The 20,268-nt window shown below is 49.4% G+C and overlaps 1 protein-coding gene across 2 annotated transcripts in view; it reads left to right on the forward strand.

The window, feature by feature from the left end:
- Window positions 1-20,268, forward strand: part of LOC137627914 (RING-type E3 ubiquitin-protein ligase PPIL2) — an 86,007-nt gene that overhangs the window by 3,502 nt on the left and 62,237 nt on the right. For both annotated transcript variants that reach the window (XR_011041244.1, XM_068359365.1), the window contains exon 3: window positions 18,360-18,503. Coding sequence is in view for 1 of the 2 variants with exons in the window: in XM_068359365.1 (XP_068215466.1) it covers window positions 18,360-18,503 (144 nt within the window). In the remaining variant the exon portion in view is untranslated. The remainder of the gene's footprint in view (window positions 1-18,359; window positions 18,504-20,268) is intronic.

The raw sequence follows: 20,268 nt of genomic DNA on the forward strand, positions 1-20,268 counted from the left end.
GATTAGTGCATTTGATAATAAAAAATTGAAACACATTAAATCAGCTGATGATTTATGGCGTTATCTTTCCATAAAGAGCTCCAAATTTTCAGTTGTGCCGTAACTGAAATACAAACCATGCTTTGTTCCGTAACTGAAATACAAACCATGCTTTCTTCCATAACTGAAATACAAACCATGCTTTGTTCCGTAACTGAAATACAAACCACGCTATTTAATACGGGTATTACTTTCGGCGTAGCTGAAATGACGAGCCATTAGAATTTTAACGAGGGTTTACTACCCCCATTGCTAGTTAGCGGGGGGTAGGGAAGGGTAGCTTGCTTCCCCCCCCTCACACACCTGTGTGGTGAGCTCACTTTTACTTTGGCTCGGGTGGTGATCGGACGTGTCCGCTTTCACCCTCGCCTCTTTGACAACCATTAATGCTTTTCGTCTTTTTACTTACTTTTTCTTATACTTGTAATAAATATATATATATATATATATATATATATATATATATATATATATATATATATATATATATATATATATATATATATATATATATATATATATATATATATATATATATATATAAACATTCTTTATGTTTATGTATATATTTGTGTATAGAAATGTAGTAAGTTTTCTTTTCAGTGTTTATGCTGTGTGTGTAGTGTACGACAACGTCACCGGCGTAGTGCTAGGCCACCGCGGTTTCATGTCATGGGGTGCGGCCTCTCCCTCTTGGTCCTTCGGTCGTTCCTTCGGCTTTCCGTTAACTCGGCCGCTGTGGGGAATCGTCATCGCTGGACTTTCTTCCTTCATCTATTATCTTCGCTGTTCCTCCTTTTCTATGGGGAACTTGGATTCTCAGCGAAGGGAATGTGGGAGTTTAGATTGACTACGGTCTCTCTCTCTACTCCAGGTCGTTCACCCCTTACTATTACTACGAACTATTACGAAAGCTTCTTTCCCGTTGCGGGTTGGGTTGCTATTCCGTTTATTTGTCTCAATTAATTTTAATGAAATCTAATTGTATTTTTAACTTTTCAGCTTCTCTGTGGAGAACACTTCCCTTCGGGGGTCAGTGGTTCTTACTATTTGTGATCATTCTTAGATGAATTACATAATTATAATTCTGTTTTTGTTACAGTTTTCCGCCCTCCCCCTTCTCCTGTGAATGTCGGTGGGGGAGGAGGGCGCATACTTAATTTTTAATTCTTATGTTTTGCTATTCCCTCGGGGTTACTCTTCGGAGTTCCTCCCGTGGGAATTTCTGTTAAATAATTATTCAACTTTATTTTCCCAGTTAACTATACAGTTTTTCTTCGTTTGACTAAAGTGTGCCAACGAAGCAGAGCTGTCCTGTTTGTGCCTGGGGAGTCTGGTGTCGCTGCCGTCTCTCGAGGACATCGTCATGGGCGTTATCCCTTCTCTTGGAAGTTCTCCCGTGACAACTGTCAGCTCTTCAGTTCATCTTAGAACGCTAAGAAGGTTCGCCTCCAGGGGTAGGTAACTTCCCTTTCGAGGGAGGTTCCCTTCCCAGGTGTGAGTTTTTACCCCAACAGAGGGGAAACTTCTCTTACCTTAATAATTCCTGGATGGGTTTTCCTGGGCCTCAGGCGGTTATGCTCTTGGTGCTGAGCGACCGCGCTTGAAACCATGCTCAAGGAGCTGAGCGGTTGCAAGGCCGGGTGCATGAAAACTTCAGGTGGCTATGCTCTTGGGGCTGAGCGGTCGCACCTGCAGCTATGCTCAAGGGGCTGAGCAGCTGCAGGATCAGTCTTGTGACACCTCTCATTCGCGAGGGAGGCCACTCTTAAGGACTCCTCTTCGGAGGATTGCTCCTTATAGGTCAGCTTGCTGATCCAACGGCCCTAAGGGGCGCCATCACCAGTGTCTTCAAGTTTCTTCTACGAAGTGTTCACCTCTCTCGTTCGCGAGAGAGGCCACTCATAGAGACCCCTCTTTGGAAGATTGTTCCTGATTAGACCAACCATCTCCTAGACCTGCTGACCTGCCGTCTCCATTCCTGGCTGCTGACGCTGTGGGCGCCCACACACCCCGTTATCCAACGGGCCCCGGTCCCTTCAGGGCAAAAGGGGCTTTCTCACATTGTGAGTAAGTCCCTTAAGCGCCAGGTATCCCCTGCACGCCAACGTTCTCCTGCGCGCTCGCGCGCAATTGCACACAAGCGCTCGCCTGCTGTTCCTGCTGTTCCTGGGACTGCCATCCAGAGACATCCTGTTCCAGGGACTGCGCGCCAACATTCGCCTGCGCATCAGCGGACATCGTTGGAGTTTCCTGAGATAGCGCACAGGCGCTCACCAGTGATTCAGCCTGCGAGTGTCTCCTAGTCTCTTCTACGAAGGGCACCTCTCCCGTTCGGGGGAAAGGTCTCTTATAGATACCCTTCCTCGGAGTATCAAGCAGATCTTCCAGTGTTGAGCCAGCTGACCTACTGATCTACCAGCTCAACCTTGCACTGCAACGAAGGACTTCGGCTCTGGACTCTGAAGCAGTCCTGCCTACGGTCCTCATCGGGGGATGCAAGCCCTTTTTAAGGACACATCCCAGTTCTTGATCGTCCTGTCAGCTGACCCTGCATCCTAGCGCACTAGGGCGAACGCGCGCATGCTCGCCGATGATGTTCTTACGCCAACGATCTTCGTACCCGCGCAAGCGCCGACGATCTTCTTTTGCGCGCAAGTGGCGATGATCTTTTTACGCGCGCCAGCACCAACGTTCTTCTTTCGCGCGCAAGTGCTGACGATCTTCCTACGTGCGTAAGCGCCGACGATCGTCCGCGCACGGGCATCGATGGTTTCCCGCGTGCGCTCGCCGATCTTCTAACGCACGCGAGCGCCGATGATCTTCTTAAGCGCGCAAGCGCCGACGATCTTCTTAAGCGCGCAAGCGCCGACGATTTTCTTAAGCACGCAAGCGCCGACGATCTTCTTAAGCACGCAAACGCCGACGATCTTCAAGCGCCGACGATCTTCTTAAGCGCGCAAGCGCCGACGATCTTCTTAAGAACGCAAGCGCCGACGATCTTCTTAAGCACGCAAGCGCCGACGATCTTCTTAAGCGCGCAAGCGCCGACGATCTTCTTAAGCACGCAAGTGCCGACGATCTTCTTAAGCACGCAAGCGCCGACGATCTTCTTAAGCACGCAAGCGCCGACGATCTTCTTAAGCGCACAAGCGCCGACGATCTCCAAGCGCCAACAATCTTTTTACGCGCGCAAACGCCGGTGATCTTCAAGCGCCAATGATCTTACGCGCGCAAGCGCCGACGATCTTTTTTCGCGCGGCAATAGTCTTGCGCGCACGCGCGCGCCGATTGTCTTCCGCGTGCGCTCGCCAACAAACTCCTACGTGCTGCAACATTCTGGTCCACACTGGCTCTTCTTTCTGATCCTGCACGTCAATATGATTCCTGCGCACTATGAAGTCTCGCCCGTGCCCCCGCATGCGAGCGTTTTCAGCAGTCTCCCGCGCGTGAGCCCAGGGTATTCCCGCGCGCCCGCATCAGCGCTTCGACAGTCTCTCGCATGCGACCCCCGGGTATTCCCCATCGCGCGAGTGCCAGCGCGCTCCCTAGTACAATCACCAATACCCTCCCCCGCGCGAGGCTGCCGGAAATCGCGTGGTAAGGGCGCCATCGCCACATTTCCCCCCCCCCCCCCCCAAGCACAGAACAGCGCCCTTGCCGGTGGGGGGAAGGTTCCAGAAAGGCCCAGGGACATGCCTTCCTTATCTTTTTACAAGCGACTTCCCCTCCAGAGGGAGTGTCTGACAGCGCAGCCGTCAGCCGGCAGCCTGGTTTGGGACTCTAATCAGAGCGGTAGCACAGGCTTTTAAGCTGTTCTCTCTGAGTTGAGCCACAAATCCTTGGCTACATCCACTCCCCCGATGAGGAAAAGAGGAGTTTCGGACGAGGTAACTTCTACGAGGACGTAGCTGTCTCCTTGTAAGTCTTCGAGGCAGGCACTCTCCCCCCTCAGACTTTTCTCACTCACCTTCGGACGAAGTTTTCCCGCCCTCAGGAGAGTCGTGGGAGGTGAAACGTTCCCCAATCACACCATTAAAGGAAACCCCACCTCGCGCTGTAAAGTCTTCTTGAATAGGGGTGGAGAAGAGCCTGCCTCCGTCGTGGTTGGAGTCCTGCATCCCTCCCGGGAGGGAGTCAAAGGACTCCAAGACAGTAACAGGAGTCCCTTAGTACCAAAATCTACAGGCTCAGACATTCTTTCGTTATGGGAACGAACCTGTTTGAGCCTAAGGACGTGAAGCAGGTGGCTGAGAGGTGTAGGAAGTCACCAAGACTTCCTCCTATATAGGGCTTTGACATTCAAGCCCTATAAACCTCCAGCACCTCAGCAACCATGTCCCATCAAAACAACGGCAGCTAAGACAGTGGGGTCTAAGCCCTTTCCGGTCAAGGACAAGAAAGGCAATTAGTACCCCAGGGGAGGGAAGAATCCTAGAAGGAGCAGCCGAGGCCGCAAAAGCTAGGATTGCCAGTTCCCCTGCATGTCCGCCAGTGGTGGGATACCTACAAGGTTGCGCAGACAGGTTGCGGCAACTCAGGGCCGTTTCCTGGACGATTTCCGTAATCAGTCAGGGATATCGCGTCCTGTTCACAACACCTCTACCTCCCCTGAGGACAAATCCGGTGTCATTTAGCACCCTTGCCATGGGATCAGCAAGGGGGCAAACTCTGTGGGCAGAGCCCCAGATTAAAGCAAACTCCGGTCAGCATGAAGACCGCAGACACAGTCAGTCTTGTAGTGAACTGCAAGACTTCTTGTTTATACTGGATCTGAAGGACGCGTACTTCCAGATCCCAGTCCATCCGTCTTCAAGGAAGTACTTAGGATTCAGCATAGACAACAAGGAGTACCAGTTCAAGGTGCTGTGTTTCGGTCTCTCCACAGCACCACAGGGTTTCACCAGAGTTTTTACCCTAATATCTTTGTGGGCACTCAGGATCGGCTTCCGTCTCCTCCATTATCTGGATGACGGCCTGATCATAGCAGACTCGGAGTCACTCCCTCTTTGACACCTAGACAAACTTCTAGGACTTTGCCAGGAACTAAGGGTCAGGGTAAGTCTCGAGAAATACGCTCTGCTGCCCAATCAAAGACTGGTTCACCTAGGCATGATTATAGACACCAATCTCCATAAGGCCTTCCATCAGACAACAGGATAGCAAGGCTGAGAAGAGTCACAAGCCCTTTCCTCAGATGAGAAGAGCTTCCAACCCAATCGTGATTACGTCTCCTCGGTCACCTTTCACTCTTGGCTCGTCTAGTTCTCAACGGTCGCCTCAGGATGAGGTCTCTCCAGGGGTGACTCAGGTCCTAGTGGAATCAAGACTGTGATTCCCCGGACATCATGATCCCTATGGATCCTGCGGAACAGACGAACCGCCAGTGGTGGGTGACAGGCGAGAACCTACGAAGAAGAATGGATCTTCTCGTTTCCTTCCCACGGATTGGATGCTGTTTTCGGACACCACAAAAGAAGGGGCGGGGGCACGTTCTGTACAACAGTACCTCAGGCCTGTGGTCAGAATCGGAAAAGTGCCTCCATATGAATCTGCTAGAGATGAAGGCCGTCTTCCTGGCCTTTCAACAGTTCCAACAAAGACCTGGCGGATCATTCTGTGGTGTGATGAGCTACAACACCACAGTAGTAGCTTACATCAACAAGCAAGGAGGTACCTTTTCAAAGCAGCTATCCCATCTCTCAGTAGAGATACTGAGATAGACCGAAGTCCACTTGATTCCTCTATCGGCTCGCTTCATTCCAGACAAAGGGAATGTGCTCGCCGACAGTCGGAGCAGAGCGTCTCAGATAATGAGTACCGAGTGGTCCTTGGATCATTCAGTAGCCAACAAAGTCCTGACTTTGTGGGGTTACCCGACTGTGGATCGGTTCGCTACAGCGCTGGACTTCAAGCTCCCGCTGTATTGCCCCCCAGTCCCAGATCCCAAGGCACTCTGGCAAGAGGCCTTCCAACAACGGTGGGACAGCACCGACGTGTACGCTTTTTCCCCGTTCTGTCTGATGAGGAAGGTGCTCAACAAGACCAGAATATCGGTCAATCTTTCCGATGACCCTTTATAGCTACGCTATGGCATCACGCAGAATGGTTTTCGGACCTTCCGCAACTCCTATCAGAGTTCCGAGAAAGCTCTCTCCACGACACAATCTACTCAGACAACCACTGCCAACATCTTTCACAAAGCCGTAGCTTCGCTTCGACCTCACGCCTGGAGACTATCCAGCATCTCCTCACTAAGAGAGGATGGTCGCGACAAGTTGCGAACGGGATGTCTGGACACCTGCGTAGGTCATCAGCAGGGGTCTACCAGGCAAAGTGGTGAGTTTTCTGTGGTTGGTGTCGTGAAGAGGTATCTCTCCACTCGATACCACCATTCCAGCGATAGCGGAATTCTTCGTATATTTGCGGGAAGAATGCGCCTTTCAGTCTCGGCAATGAAAGGCTATCGCTCAGCCTTAAGTCTAGCCTTCAGGCTCAAAGGAGTGGACATTTCTTCCTCGCTGGAACTTTCCCTACTCATATGAAGATATGATCTTACCTGCTCTCAGTCGGAAGTGAGACCTCCATGGAATGTGGTTCGAGTTCTCAGGTCTCGTAAGAGACCTCACTACGAACCATTACGCAGGTTTCAGATCGCCACCTAACTTGGAAGGCGGTGTTCCTACTAGCTTTGGCCTCGGCCAAGCGAGTCAGTGAACTTCATTGTCTCTCGTATGACATCGTGCATGCAATGGGATGAGGGGAGGTAACGTTCAGATTCGTTTCTGAGTTTGTGGCTAAGACACAGAATTTGGGAGTGCCGGATCCTCGATTTGACTCTTTCCGGATTTCGAATCTGCGTTCTGTAACAGATGACCCAGACCATCCCCTACTGTGTCCAGTAAGGAGTCTTGAGATTATATCTCAAAGAACGGCTGTATTCGTCCCCAAGTGGAAGTCTTGTTTGTCGAGCACTGGGAGAACGAAGAGGAGGGTAACCAAGAATACCATCTCGGCTTGGATTCGTAGGGTGATCCATCTGTCCCTGAATCCTGAGCCTCCTCCATCATGTCGCCTTAGAGCGCATGATGTCAGAGGCGTAGCTACGCCCCTGGCCTTCAAGAAGAACTTCTCAGTGACGCAGGTTCTACAAGCAGGGAGGTGGAAGCGTCAGACGACCTTCACAGCCCACTACCTGCAAGACGTGACCCACAGGAGGCTCGATACGTTCTCCATCGGCCCTGTGGTAGCTGCACAACAGCTGGTTTAAACCTCAGGCTCCTTAATGGACAAGTAGCAGAGGGTTGAGGGCATTGTTACCCAGTCTTAGTCTGCATGAAAGAAAAGGTATGTCTGGCCCTTATTCTTTTCTTCATTCTCCCCTCTCTTGGGGAAAGCAGCATCCTGGGTTCTCTGCATAGCTGACCTCAAACCACTGCAGGTAAACCATGTTCCCTTGTGTTCCCAGTATTAAGTTAATACTGTACTGTCGCATCCCCATACCCTGACGAGGTGGTATTGGGAGAGTCCTAGCCTAAAGTTTCCATCTAAAGAGCTTCAGGTCAACTTCCTAGAACGAGTCACACATATTCCTTCACACACACAGCTTATGTAGGCTGCAGCCCTTGCATAGCAAGGTGCGAGCGAGGTGCAGGGACTCTTTGTTGTTGAGTGCTGACACACTCAGATAATGAGTCCCCGGGCAAAAGCCAAAAGCCAGTATGGCTGGGACTTATTCCACTCTTCCTAAGGGTTGAGTCACCCATATTAAATAGCGTGGTTTGTATTTCAGTTACGGAACAAATGAAAAATTCGGAGATAATTTGTATTTTTAAATATTAAACTTAGCCGGTGAATATATAATAGCTGACGTCTCCGGCGGCTCGACAGAAAAACACAAAAACTCGCGAGCGATCGCTATGAAGGTTGCGGGTGTGCCCACCAGCGCCAACTATCGGCCAGATACCGCATATACATGTAAACAGCTCCAGTTCTTCTCTGTTGGTCTTGTCGACAAGTTGTTCCATTACTCGCTGTTAACCTGGAGTTTTTCAACAGTCTTGGTGAAGTACTTTTTGGTTTTGAGCTTTCGCAGTGCAGGTGTTTTTATCTTCAATTTAAACTCTTGAACTCTTTTTTGGATAGATTTAATTGTTGATGACTTTGGATTGTTTTTGGACTTTCTTTGACTTTTCAAAATGGCTGACCCTTCTCCAATTCCTAAATTTCGTAAATGTAATGCTAGGGATTGTAACAAACGTCTTCCAAAGGCCTCTCTCGACCCACATACTGTGTGTTCTAATTGTCGGGGTAAAACCTGTCAATTAGGAGATCGGTGTGATGAGTGCGTGGTACTTTCGGAATTCGACTGGCTAGAGTTTGATAAGTATTCTCGTAAGCTAGAGAGAGATAGGGTGAGGAGAAGTTCCTCTAGATCATTAGAATTTTCCTCCTCCCATGCCCCTGAACCTAATCCTTCCCCAGTAGTAGTTGTGCCTGAACCTTCTACTAGCACTCATGAACCATCAATGCGGGATATGTTACGTGCCATTCAAGCTTTGGGCGAGAGAGTTGAATCGTTAGCTACGGACCGTAATCAACTCATGGCGGATGTAAAAGAGTTAAAGTGTCAGAGTGCCACATTAGAAAATCGTGGGGATAAAGTGATTAGTGCGCAAAGTGTTATCAGTGTTGCGACCGAGGGTTCGTCTGTTCGTGCCTGTCGTTCGCCTAGTCTGAGACCTCTTGCAAGCTCCCATGCCCCAGGGAGAAGTAATGTCGTAGGACTTATGGGTTCGAGAGGCTTTAACCAACGAACAGACGTTCCCTCTATGGTTTCGGGCGTGTCTCGTCAAGACCGCCCCTACCATAAGACGAGCGAGGCGGTTTTCTCCTCGTCATCCGAAGGCTTCTCGCGTAAGAAACCGTGGAGCAAGGTTTCGAGACCCTTAAAGCGAAAGTCAGTCCCTTCAGGACAGGTCCAGCGTCCTGGTTGTAGCCATTGGGACAGCTCTGACCCTGTGCAGTCATCGGAAGACTGCTCGCCGCCTAAACAGAAGCGTAACACAGGCTCCGAGAGTCTTAGTGTAGGCAATGTTTTGCAGTCACAGACGTTACCCTCGTCTCGAACCGCACCCACTCCCGTTGATCCTAAATGGGTTGTACTGCAAGATATGCAGAATAAGCTTGCCTCTCTTATGGAGGATTATACTGCTGAGCAGGTTCACGATGATCCTCGCCGTTTAGCTGATCGAGATCCTGGCCATCAGCCGCCCAAACGAGCCTTTGCTCGTCCTGTTGACGTTGACGTTACAAAGTCACGTCAGTCACGTGACGTAGAGCCTCACTCGATGCAGTCCCGTGTTGACTTTCAGCCGCTTGTGGACGTTCAGCCGCTGCCGCATGCTCGTGTTGACGTTCAGGACGTTCGCCAACCAGCGAAGTTGACTTGTTTTGACGTTGAGCGTCAAGCACCGCAGTCAAAAGTTGTTTTGACTGCTCAGTCTAGGCAGTCAAGGCAGTCTCGAGTTGACGTCGAGCGTCCTCGCGCTCCTGTTGTTGTTGCTAGTCAGTCCGTTAAGCAGTTACATGACGTAGCGTCCTGGACTGCTACTGATGCTCCTGTGCGTGTGGACTCTGCTTGTCAAGCATTGCCACCAAGGCAGGTCTCTCCCTTGCTTGAGACTCATCAGTTGTCGGACGAGGTTCCTTCAGATGAGGACGTTGCTGATCCTCATCCTGATGATAATCCTTTGGACGTTTTGTCAGATGTAGAAGAACCTAAGGCTGTTCAACCTTCGATGGATTTTAAGAAAATCATGATGATTTTCAAGGATCTTTTTCCAGATAATTTTGTTGCTGTTGCTCCTCGTTCGCCTCCGTCTGAGTTTGCTCTACGCTTAGCTGCTACCAAGCCTGCCTTTACTAAGCTAGTGCTTTCTCGCTCTTCTAAGAGGGCTTTACGTCTTCTAGGCGACTGGTTGGATACCAGGAGGAGTTTGGGGAAGACGGCCTTTGCCTTCCCACCTTCTAAGCTTGCTTCTAGATCGAGCGTCTGGTATGACACGGGAGAAGTTCTCGGCTTGGGAGTCCCTGCCTCTGCCCAGGGTGACTTCTCAAGCCTCGTAGACTCTCCCCGTCGCCTGGCCATGAGACGCTCGAAGATTTGTTGGTCCTCCTCGGACCTTGACCATCTACTTAAAGGCGTATACAGGGCCTTTGAAGTTTTTAACTTTCTTGATTGGTCTTTAGGAGCATTAAGTAGGAAGATCTCGTCTGCCGACCAAGATGTATCCTTACTTATCATGTCCTGTATGGACAAAGCCATCCGCGATGGCTCCAATGAGCTCGCCTCCACCTTTACGTCGGGAGTCTTGAAGAAGAGAGAAACTCTTTGCTCTTTCCTTTCAGCAGGAGTTACTCCCTGTCAGAGATCGGAACTGCTCTTTGCTCCCTTATCGGCTGCCTTGTTTCCACAACAGCTGGTTAAGGATATAGCTGCTTCGCTTGTGCAGAAGGACACACATGACCTGATGGCGTCCTCTGCTCGCAAGGGAGCTCCTTCTTCATCCTTTGCTGTGAGACCCAGGATCGAGACTCCTGCGTCTAGATTTATCCCGCCCTTTCGTGGCAGAGCTCCCAGCAGGGGAGGCTCTCGTGCCGAGGGAAAGAGAGGTAAGAAGAGAGGAGCCAAGTCCTCCCGTGGCAGAGTCTGACTGCCCACAGCCTCAGACAGCGGTAGGGGCCAGATTGAACAGCTTCTGGCAGGCCTGGGAGAAGAGGGGTGCAGACCAAGAGTCTGTTCTGTTGCTCAAAGAGGGGTACAAAATACCGTTTGTACGCAAACCTCCTCTAGTAACAACTCCCATAGACCTCTCTCCCAGGTACCGAGAGGAGTCAAAGAGACAAGCCCTAAATCAAGAAGTGTCTCTGTTGCTAGAGAAGGGAGCGGTGGTGAAAGTCTCGGACCTTCAATCACCGGGGTTTTACAACCGTCTCTTCCTAGTCCCAAAGCATACAGGAGGTTGGAGGCCAGTGCTAGACGTCAGTGCGCTCAACGTTTTTGTTACGAAAAAAAAAAAAAATTTACGATGGAGACCACGAAGTCCTTCTTAGCAGCGGTCAGAGAGGGAGACTGGATGGTCTCTCTCGACCTACGAGATGCGTACTTCCACATTCCTATACACCTGGATTCCCAACCGTTTCTGAGGTTTGTTTACAGGAATGTGGTGTACCAGTTTCGAGCCCTGTGCTTTGGCCTCAGTCCTGCTCCTCTCGTGTTTACGAGGCTCATGAGGAATGTGGCAAAATTCTTTCATCTATCGGGAATCCGAGCCTCCCTGTACTTGGACGACTGGCTTCTCAGAGCAGCGTCCAGTCATCGCTGTCTGCAGGATCTACATTGGACGTTGGGTCTGGCCAAGGAGTTGGGACTTTTGGTCAACTTAGAAAAGTCCCAACTGATCCCATCCCAGACTATTCTATATTTGGGGATGGAGATTCGCAGTCTAGTTTTTCGGGCTTTTCCGTCTGCCACCCGAATAGAACAAGCCCTGCTCAAAGTCCAACTAATGCTGAAGAGAGAACGTTGTTCAGTAAGGAGTTGGATGAGTCTCGTAATGACCCTCTCATCCCTGGAGCAGTTTGTCTCGCTAGGGAGACTGCTCCTTCGGCCTCTCCAGTTCCATTTAGCCTTTCACTGGAACAAGGGCAAGACTTTAGAGACGGTATCAATCCCGGTCTCCGAACCAGTAAAAGCATGCCTGAACTGGTGGAACAGCAATATCAGTCTGAGAGAGGGCCTGTCCCTAGCAGTCAAGAACCCAAACCACGTGTTGTTCTCAGACGCGTCGGATTTGGGTTGGGGTGCGACCCTGGACGGTCGGGAATGCTCGGGTCTGTGGACCTCAGTTCAGAAGAGCATGCACATCAATGGCAAGGAGCTTTTAGCAGTCCACTTGGCCTTGATGAATTTCGAGAACATTCTTCGAAACAAAGTGGTAGAGGTCAATTCAGACAACACCACAGCTTTGGCATACATCTCCAAGCAAGGAGGCACTCACTCCCACACGCTGTACGTGATCGCAAGGGACCTCCTCATATGGTAAAAAAATCGAGGCATCTCCCTGTTGACAAGGTTTATCCAGGGGGACTTGAACGTCTTGGCAGACTGTCTCAGTCGGAGGGGTCAGGTGATACCCACGGAATGGACCCTCCACAAGGACGTGTGCAAGAGTCTTTGGGCGACTTGGGGTCAACCCACCATAGACCTCTTTGCCACCTCGTTGACCAAAAGGCTCCCAATCTATTGCTCACCAGTCCCAGATCTAGAGGCGATCCACATAGACGCGTTTCTACTGGACTGGTCTCACCAGGACTTGTATGCATTCCCACCATTCAAGATAGTCAACAAGGTACTGCAGAAGTTCGCCTCTCACGAAGGGACAAGGTTGACGTTGGTTGCTCCCCTCTGGCCCGCGAGAGAGTGGTTCACCGAGGTACTTCAATGGCTGGTAGACATTCCAAGGAGTCTTCCTCTAAGGGTAGATCTCTTACGTCAGCCCCACGTAAAGGATGTTCATCAAAGCCTCCCCGCGCTTCGTCTGACTGCCTTCAGACTATCGAAAGACTCTCAAGAACTAGAGGCTTTTCGAAGGAGGCAGCCAGTGCGATTGCGAGAGTGAGGAGAGCTTCTACCATCAAAGTATACCAGTCGAAGTGGGAAGTCTTTCGAGACTGGTGCAAGTCAGCATCTGTGTCATCTTCCAGTACCTCTGTAGCCCAAATCGCAGATTTTCTGTTACATCTGAGAAATGTTCGCTCCCTCTCAGCACCCACTATTAAGGGCTACAGGAGCATGTTGGCTTCGGTCTTTCGACATAGAGGCTTAGATCTTTCCAACAATAAAGATCTCCAAGATCTCCTTAAGTCTTTCGAGACCTCTAAGGAACGTCGTATGGCAACTCCTGGATGGAACTTAGACGTGGTCCTAAGGTTCCTGATGTCAGACAGGTCTGAGCCATTACATTCAGCCTCCCTGAAGGATCTCACCCTCAAGACGCTTTTCCTAGTGTGCTTGGCTTCGGCTAAAAGGGTCAGTGAAATTCATGCCTTCAGTAAGAACATCGGCTTTTTCAATATTAATCTTACCCGATGATCATGTAGCTGTCAACTCCGTTGCCCGACAGAAATCTACGGTCGGGATACGCCAGCGATCGCTTATACAGGTGGGGGTGTACTCACCAGCGCCATCTGTGGTCAGGTACTCCAGTACTTCTTGTCAACAAGACCTCAATTTTTCCTCTGTCGTGCCACCGGCAAGACCTACATGGATACGCTGTTGATTTTGGAGTCTTTTGTTCACGATTTGGTGAAGTATTTGCTCTGAAATTTAGCCTTCGCTGTACAGGAAGCTTTAGCCTTAGCTTAGCAAGCTTTTGGTATTAATTTGTTTCATTGGTTAACGATCTTTGCTTTACTTTGGAATTCCCCCTTTGACTACTTCTAGAATTCAAGATGTCTGACACTTCCCAAGTTCCTAAATATAGGCGATGTAGTGTTAGTGCTTGTAATAGGCGTCTTCCGAAGGCCTCTGTTGATCCTCACACCGTATGTTCCAATTGTAGGGGAAAATCCTGTCAATTGGAAGATCGATGTGGGGAATGTGCTGGGCTTTCGGAATTCGATTTTAATGAATTCCGCAGATATACTCGTAGGTTAGAGAAGGAGAGAGATAGGAGGAGTTCTTCTCGCTCTTTGGTTAATTCCTCTCCCCATGCCCCTCAACCTTTTCCTTCCCCTGTGGTGGTGACCCCCGAACCTGCTACGAGTGCTCAGCCTGCAGTGGCTGATATGTTGCGTGCCATTCAGGCTCTCGGTGATAAGGTGGAGTCTTTGGTTATTGACCGCAATCAGCTCTTGGCGGATGTCAGAGAGCTGAAAGCGAAGAGTGCAGTGGGAAGTGTTAGTGCTAGTGCTGTGCATAGTGTCAGTGTCAGTGTTGCGCATGAGGATACATCTGTGCGTGCCAGTCGTCCTCCCAGTCCGGGACCTCTTGCAAGCTCCCAAGCCCAGGGGAGAAGCAATGTCGAAGGACCAAAGGGTTCGGCGGGCCTTGATCGGCGCACAGATGTATCCTCAGTGGTTGCGGAAGTATCTGCTAAGGATCGTCCCTTCCACTCCCAGACGAATGAGCCCTTACATTCCTCGTCTGTGGAAGAGGTTTCCAGGAGGAAACGGTGGACTAAGGTCTCACGACCGCTTAAGCGTAAAGTCCCTTCAGAGCTAGTCCAACGGCCCAGGTGTAGCCACTGGGTCAGTTCGGACTCGCCGCAGTCATCGGATGACTGCACACCTCCCAAGAGAGGTAGAATGGTCCCTCAACAGGCCTCTGCTCCAACCACAGTAGACCCTAAGTGGTCCATGCTGCAGACTATGCAGTCTCAGCTTGCGGCTTTTATGCAGGATTATCAGGCAGAGAAGGTTAACATCCCTCCTCCTGTGAGAGCTCCTCCACAGTTGCGCAGTCCTCAGCCCATGCAGCATGCTCTGCAGACCTTACAGCATGCTCTGCAGACCTTACAGCATGAGCCGCATTCCATGCAGCATGAACCTCATACCATGCAGCATGAGCCTCATCCCATGCAGCATGAGCCTCATACCATGCAGCATGAGCCTCATCCCATGCAGCATGAGCTGCATGCCATGCAGCATGAGCCGCATACCATGCAGCATGAGCCGTATCCCATGCAGCATGAGCCGCATGCCATGCAGCATGAGCCGCATACCACCGCAGACCCTCCCTCACACCGGCCCTCTGCTTTTGTTGTTGCCAGCTCACAGTCTGTCCAGCAGAGGCATGATGATGGATCCGCAGGTACGCATGCACCCGTTCTGCAGGATTCACCCGTTCAGCTTGCTGCTCTGCCTTTGCCTCTTACAACTCAACTGTCGGGTGAGGAGGCTTCTGAGGATGAAGCTGCTCATCTTGATGATCCTCATTCTGATGTTGAAGGACACAAGTCTTCGCCACCCTCCTTAGACTTCCGCAAAGTCCTTGCTTTGTTCAGAGAGTTGTACCCTGAACACTTTGTGTCTGCAACCCCTCGTTCTCCTCCCTCCGAGTTTGCTCTGGGCATGCAGCCTACTGCGCCTGCCTTCACCAAGCTTGTTCTTGCCAGATCTTCAAGGAGAGCTTTGAGGGTTATGGGGGATTGGTTGCAGTCCAAGAAGCAACTGGGAAGGACCTCTTTTGTGTTTCCTCCTCCCAAGCTGGCTTCTAAGTCGGGCGTCTGGTATGCCACGGGAGAGGAACCTGGCTTGGGGGTTCCTGCCTCTGCCCAGGCCGACTTCTCAAGTCTGGTTGACTCTCCCCGCAGGTTGGCTATGAGACGTTCGAAGATCTGCTGGTCCCCTACAGATCTTGATCACTTGTTAAGGGGAGTCTTTCGTGCCTTCGAGATATTCAACTTCCTCGATTGGTGTCTGGGAGCCTTAAGCAGGAAGACTGCCCCTTCTGACAAGGACTCAGCCATGCTGATCATGTCCAGCATGGACAAGGCAATACGGGATGGGTCTGGCGAGCTTGCGGCTTCTTATGTATCAGGGGTCCTCAAGAAAAGGGAACATCTGTGCTCCTTCTTATCTGCTGGTATCACCCCTTGCCAGAGGTCAGAGTTACTTTTTGCTCCTCTGTCCAAGTGTCTGTTTCCGGAGGAATTAATTAAGGGGATGACTGCCTCTCTTCTCCAGAAGGATACGCATGACCTCATGGCTTCTTCTGCACGTAAGGCTAAGACCTTACCTTCCGTGTCTAAACCTTACCGCCCTCTAGCAGTTGATACTCCTGCTTCCAGGTTCATCCCACCCTTTCGTGGCAGAACCTCCAGCAGAGGAGGCTCCCGTGCAGACAGTAACCGTGGCAAGCCCAAGAAGGGTTCCAAGTCCACAAGAGGCAAGTTTTGACTTTCCTCCTCTCCAGACAGCTGTAGGAGCCAGACTCAAGACCTTCTGGCAAGCTTGGGAGAGCAGAGGTGCAGACACTCAGTCTGTGAAGTGGCTGAGGGAGGGATACAGAATTCCGTTCTGCCGCAATCCCCCTCTAGCTACATCTCCCATCAACCTCTCTCCCAACTACAAGGAGAAGGACAAGAGGCTAGCGTTGCAACAAGAGGTGTCGCTCTTGCTACACAAGGAGGCAGTGGTCATAGTCCGGGACCATCAATCCCCGGGCTTTTACAACCGTCTCTTCCTGGTAGCCAAGAAGACAGGAGGTTGGAGGCCGGTGCTGGACGTCAGTGCGCTCAATGCTTATGTCACCAAGCAGACGTTCACTATGGAGACGACGAAGTCGGTCCTAGCAGCGGTCAGGCAGGAGGACTGGATGGTCTCGTTAGACCTGAAAGACGCATACTTTCACGTCCCCATCCATCCAGACTCCCAACCTTTCCTGAGATTCGCGTCATTTTACTTAAAAGATGTCCAGACTCTTTATGAGGACTGCTACACACTGGGTCCATTCGTTGCAGCGAGTGCAGTAGTGGGTGAGGGTTCTACCACTACATTCCCTTAATTCCAATATCCTTTTAATCTGTCTCTTGAAATGTTTTTAATCTTGTTTTTGGGTTGTACGGAAGGCTAAGAAGCCTTTCGCATCCTGGTTGATTTGGCGGGTGGTCAAATGTCATTTCTTGAGAGCGCCCAGATTAGGGGTTTGATGAGGTCCTGTTGTATGGGTTGCAGCCCTTGATACTTCAGCTCCTGGGAGTCTTTCAGCATCCTAAGAGGATGGCTGGGCTTCGTGAGGAAGACAAGACTAACAAGGCAGAGTAATCGTCAAAGTCATCTTCCTTACCAGGTACCTATATATATTTGGGTTTTGTTATGATATAACTGTCAAAAACTCTAAGCATATACGCTGTAAACTGTATTAATACTGGTCTCTACCCACCACCATGGGTGTGAATCAGCTATTATATATTCACCGGCTAAGTTTAATATTTAAAAATGATATTTTGATTATAAAATAAATTTTTGAATATACTTACCCGGTGAATATATAAATTAAAGGCCCCCCTTCCTCCCCGATAGAGACCCAGCGGGATGAGAAGAACTGGAGCTGTTTACATGTATATGCGGTATCTGGCCGATAGTTGGCGCTGGTGGGCACACCCGCAACCTTCATAGCGATCGCTCGCGAGTTTTTGTGTTTTTCTGTCGAGCCGCCGGAGACGTCAGCTATTATATATTCACCGGGTAAGTATATTCAAAAATTTATTTTATAATCAAAATATCATTTTTCCTAACTATACAAACCTTAGCTATTTAATCAAACTTGCCCATCAGCCCTGTCCCCCGTGAAGTCCTACCTCTAAGCAAAGTGAACTTACCACACAGGTGTGTGAAGGGGGAGGGTAGCAAGCTACCCTCCCTACCCCCTTCCTAAGGGTTGAGTCACCCATATTAAATAGCGTGGTTTGTATTTCAGTTACGGAACAAATGACAAATTCGGAGATAATTTGTATTTTTCCTAACTATACAAACCTTAGCTATTTAATCAAACTTGCCCGCCAGCCCTGTCCCCCGTGAAGTCCTACCTCTAAGCAAAGTGAACTTACCACACAGGTGTGTGAGGGGGGAGGGTAGCAAGCTACCCTCCCTACCCCCACTAACTAGCGGTGGGGTAGTAAACCCTTGTTAAAATTCTAATGGCTCGTCCTTTCAGCTACGCCGAAAGTAATTACCCATATTAGATAGCTAAGGTTTGTATAGTTAGGAAAAATACAAATTATCTCCGAATTTGTCATTTTACCCAATCACTAATATCTTAAGAAGTTGCAATATATTGAATAATGAATAATGGTTTAAATTAAACCATTTCTTCCACCCCCTTGAGAGTTAAGAATGAATGTTAACTCACTGGTATGAATACAGTAATGTATTTATTAATAATGATAATAACAGTAATGTTGGAATCAAAGTGATGGAGATGAAAGGAGTATCTTGCTAAAGTAAGGTATCACTGTACACTGTACATTACTGTAATTTGAATTACTTTATGGAATACAGTAAACACATCTAAATATTTACCTGTGATAATAACACTCATGAAAAAGGCAGAGACATCCTTTTAATAAGTTTAGGTAGAGTATTTATGTATGCTGTAGTTATGTTCAAAATACCATAATTCAGTACTGTAACTTTACATGAAGCAAATTGAATATGTAGTCAGATTTATTGTAAAGTTTTCAAATAATCTAGCTTTCATAATAATATTTTTTACATGTATGAAAATTAAAGATATTTTTACTTGTATTTCACAGGCTTTAAGCGAAAAACAGCTCATAAAAGTGACGTTTCATCGTGCCAGTACTGGAGAGTATCACTGCCCGGTGCTCTATAAGCCTCTCACAAATACTACGCACATAGTGGCTATCAAGAACACTGGGAATGTATTCTCATACGAAGTAAGTACTGTACTGGGTCTTGAATAGAACTTTTTTTTTTTTTTTTAGTATTTATTGTTGCTTATACTTCTAGGTCAAAAACTCTTCACAACATGATGAATTATTTTTTACAGTAACAGTGGCATAGTTAATTTTCTTTTATGTCAGTACAAAATTATGAATAGTGAATTATGCACTTACAACATACACCAGCAATACATTGACGGAATTAGTGATAATGCCAGAATATTCCTGCGGAGAACAAAGGTAGTGCTGTACCAGTAACAAAACCATGAACCTTTTTTATTTGTAAATTTTTATTTGTTCCATAACTGGAATACAAACCACGCTATTTGATAGGGGTAGTACTCTTGGCGTAGCTGAAATGACGAGCCATTAATTCTTAACGAGGGTTTACTACCCGCACCGCTAGTTAGCGGGGGTAGGGGGGTAAGCTTGCTACCCCCCCCCCCTCTCACACACCTGTGTTTGAGCCCACTTTGCTCTCAGCTCGGATGGTAGTCGGACGTGTCCGCTTTCATCCTCGCCGTCATTTGGCAACCATTTTATGCTTTTTTTGATTTTTCTTTTCTAGTTCTGTTTGTGAAGTTGGCCTCTGCGATTATGCGCACCTGCTCTGGTTTCCCGACCGCCCCTGTGGAACATTCATGTCGGCGGTCGAGACCGATCCTCACGCTCTTTGTCCTTCCTGTAGGGGCCAACGGTGTGATAGCAATAACAGGTGTAGTGAGTGGTCTACCTCCCAGTGGGAGAGGTTTTCGCGGCAATGGAAGAAAAAATCTAAATGGGATATTTTTCCTTTGAAGGTTTCTTTGAAAGGAGAAAAACCCAAGGCCTCTTCTTCCGTTGCCCAAACCTCCTCCGAAGCTCCCACTCGGTCGGTCTCTTTCGAGAGACCTTCGAGTGGTAGCGTAGACCGATGTACTGTTTACCAAACTTGGGGCTCGAGAGATGACGTTGCTTCCCCTAGCGAAGCAGCTCCACCTCTCCCCCCGGGGGAGGATATGTCACTAATCCCCCTTTTCCAGCTTTGGTCCTCCTTGGGGCTTGAGGGTTTGCCCTCCAAGGAGGTGTTACTTGACTACATCCGATTGGGTGCCGCTGTCAAGCAATCCCTGTCACCGACAGAGGTTGATCCTCTGTCTCTTGTCGACGTTGTGGTGTCAGAGGTATCCAATGCGGTATCACCCATCACCTCTGCCTCTTCAAACCCTTTGGTAGCTGACGGCTTAGTTTCTCCCGTTCCTGTTCAACCAACGAGGGAGAAACTAAGTCCAACAGTCTCTCCTGCTAGTGTTTCTTCCCCTCGGGGGAGTTCACTTAAAGAGACTCCTCTTCGGAGGACAGCAGAAGGTCAGCTCGCTTACCCTACAGCCCCCAGAGGGCGCATTAGTCGCAAGGCTCCCCTTCCTCTTCGCCAGAGAGGCCCTCCTTCACCTGCGGTGAGGAGGCGTCTCCTCGGTTCAACATCTTCGATGCAGTCCCCTGCAGAGGAGCCTCGACAACAATCATCGATCACTGTTCCTGTATTGGTCCTGGACCTTTCTGCAGATCGTTTGCGATCTCCTTCGGTGATAGGTCGTCCTTTTAAAGGACACGTCGACCTTCCACCCGACAGACCTTCGACCTGCCGTCACCCTTCTTGTAAAAACCTAGCAAGGTTTCATCTGAACACGCTAAGGTGCGCCAACCAGATACGCGCTATGCGCCAAGGAAACCTGACGAATGCACTCTAGTAGCTCGTCAGGCCCCGTCAACAAACCCT

This window comes from Palaemon carinicauda, chromosome 35 (assembly GCF_036898095.1).
Source record: "Palaemon carinicauda isolate YSFRI2023 chromosome 35, ASM3689809v2, whole genome shotgun sequence".
NCBI classification, from domain to species: domain Eukaryota; kingdom Metazoa; phylum Arthropoda; class Malacostraca; order Decapoda; family Palaemonidae; genus Palaemon; species Palaemon carinicauda.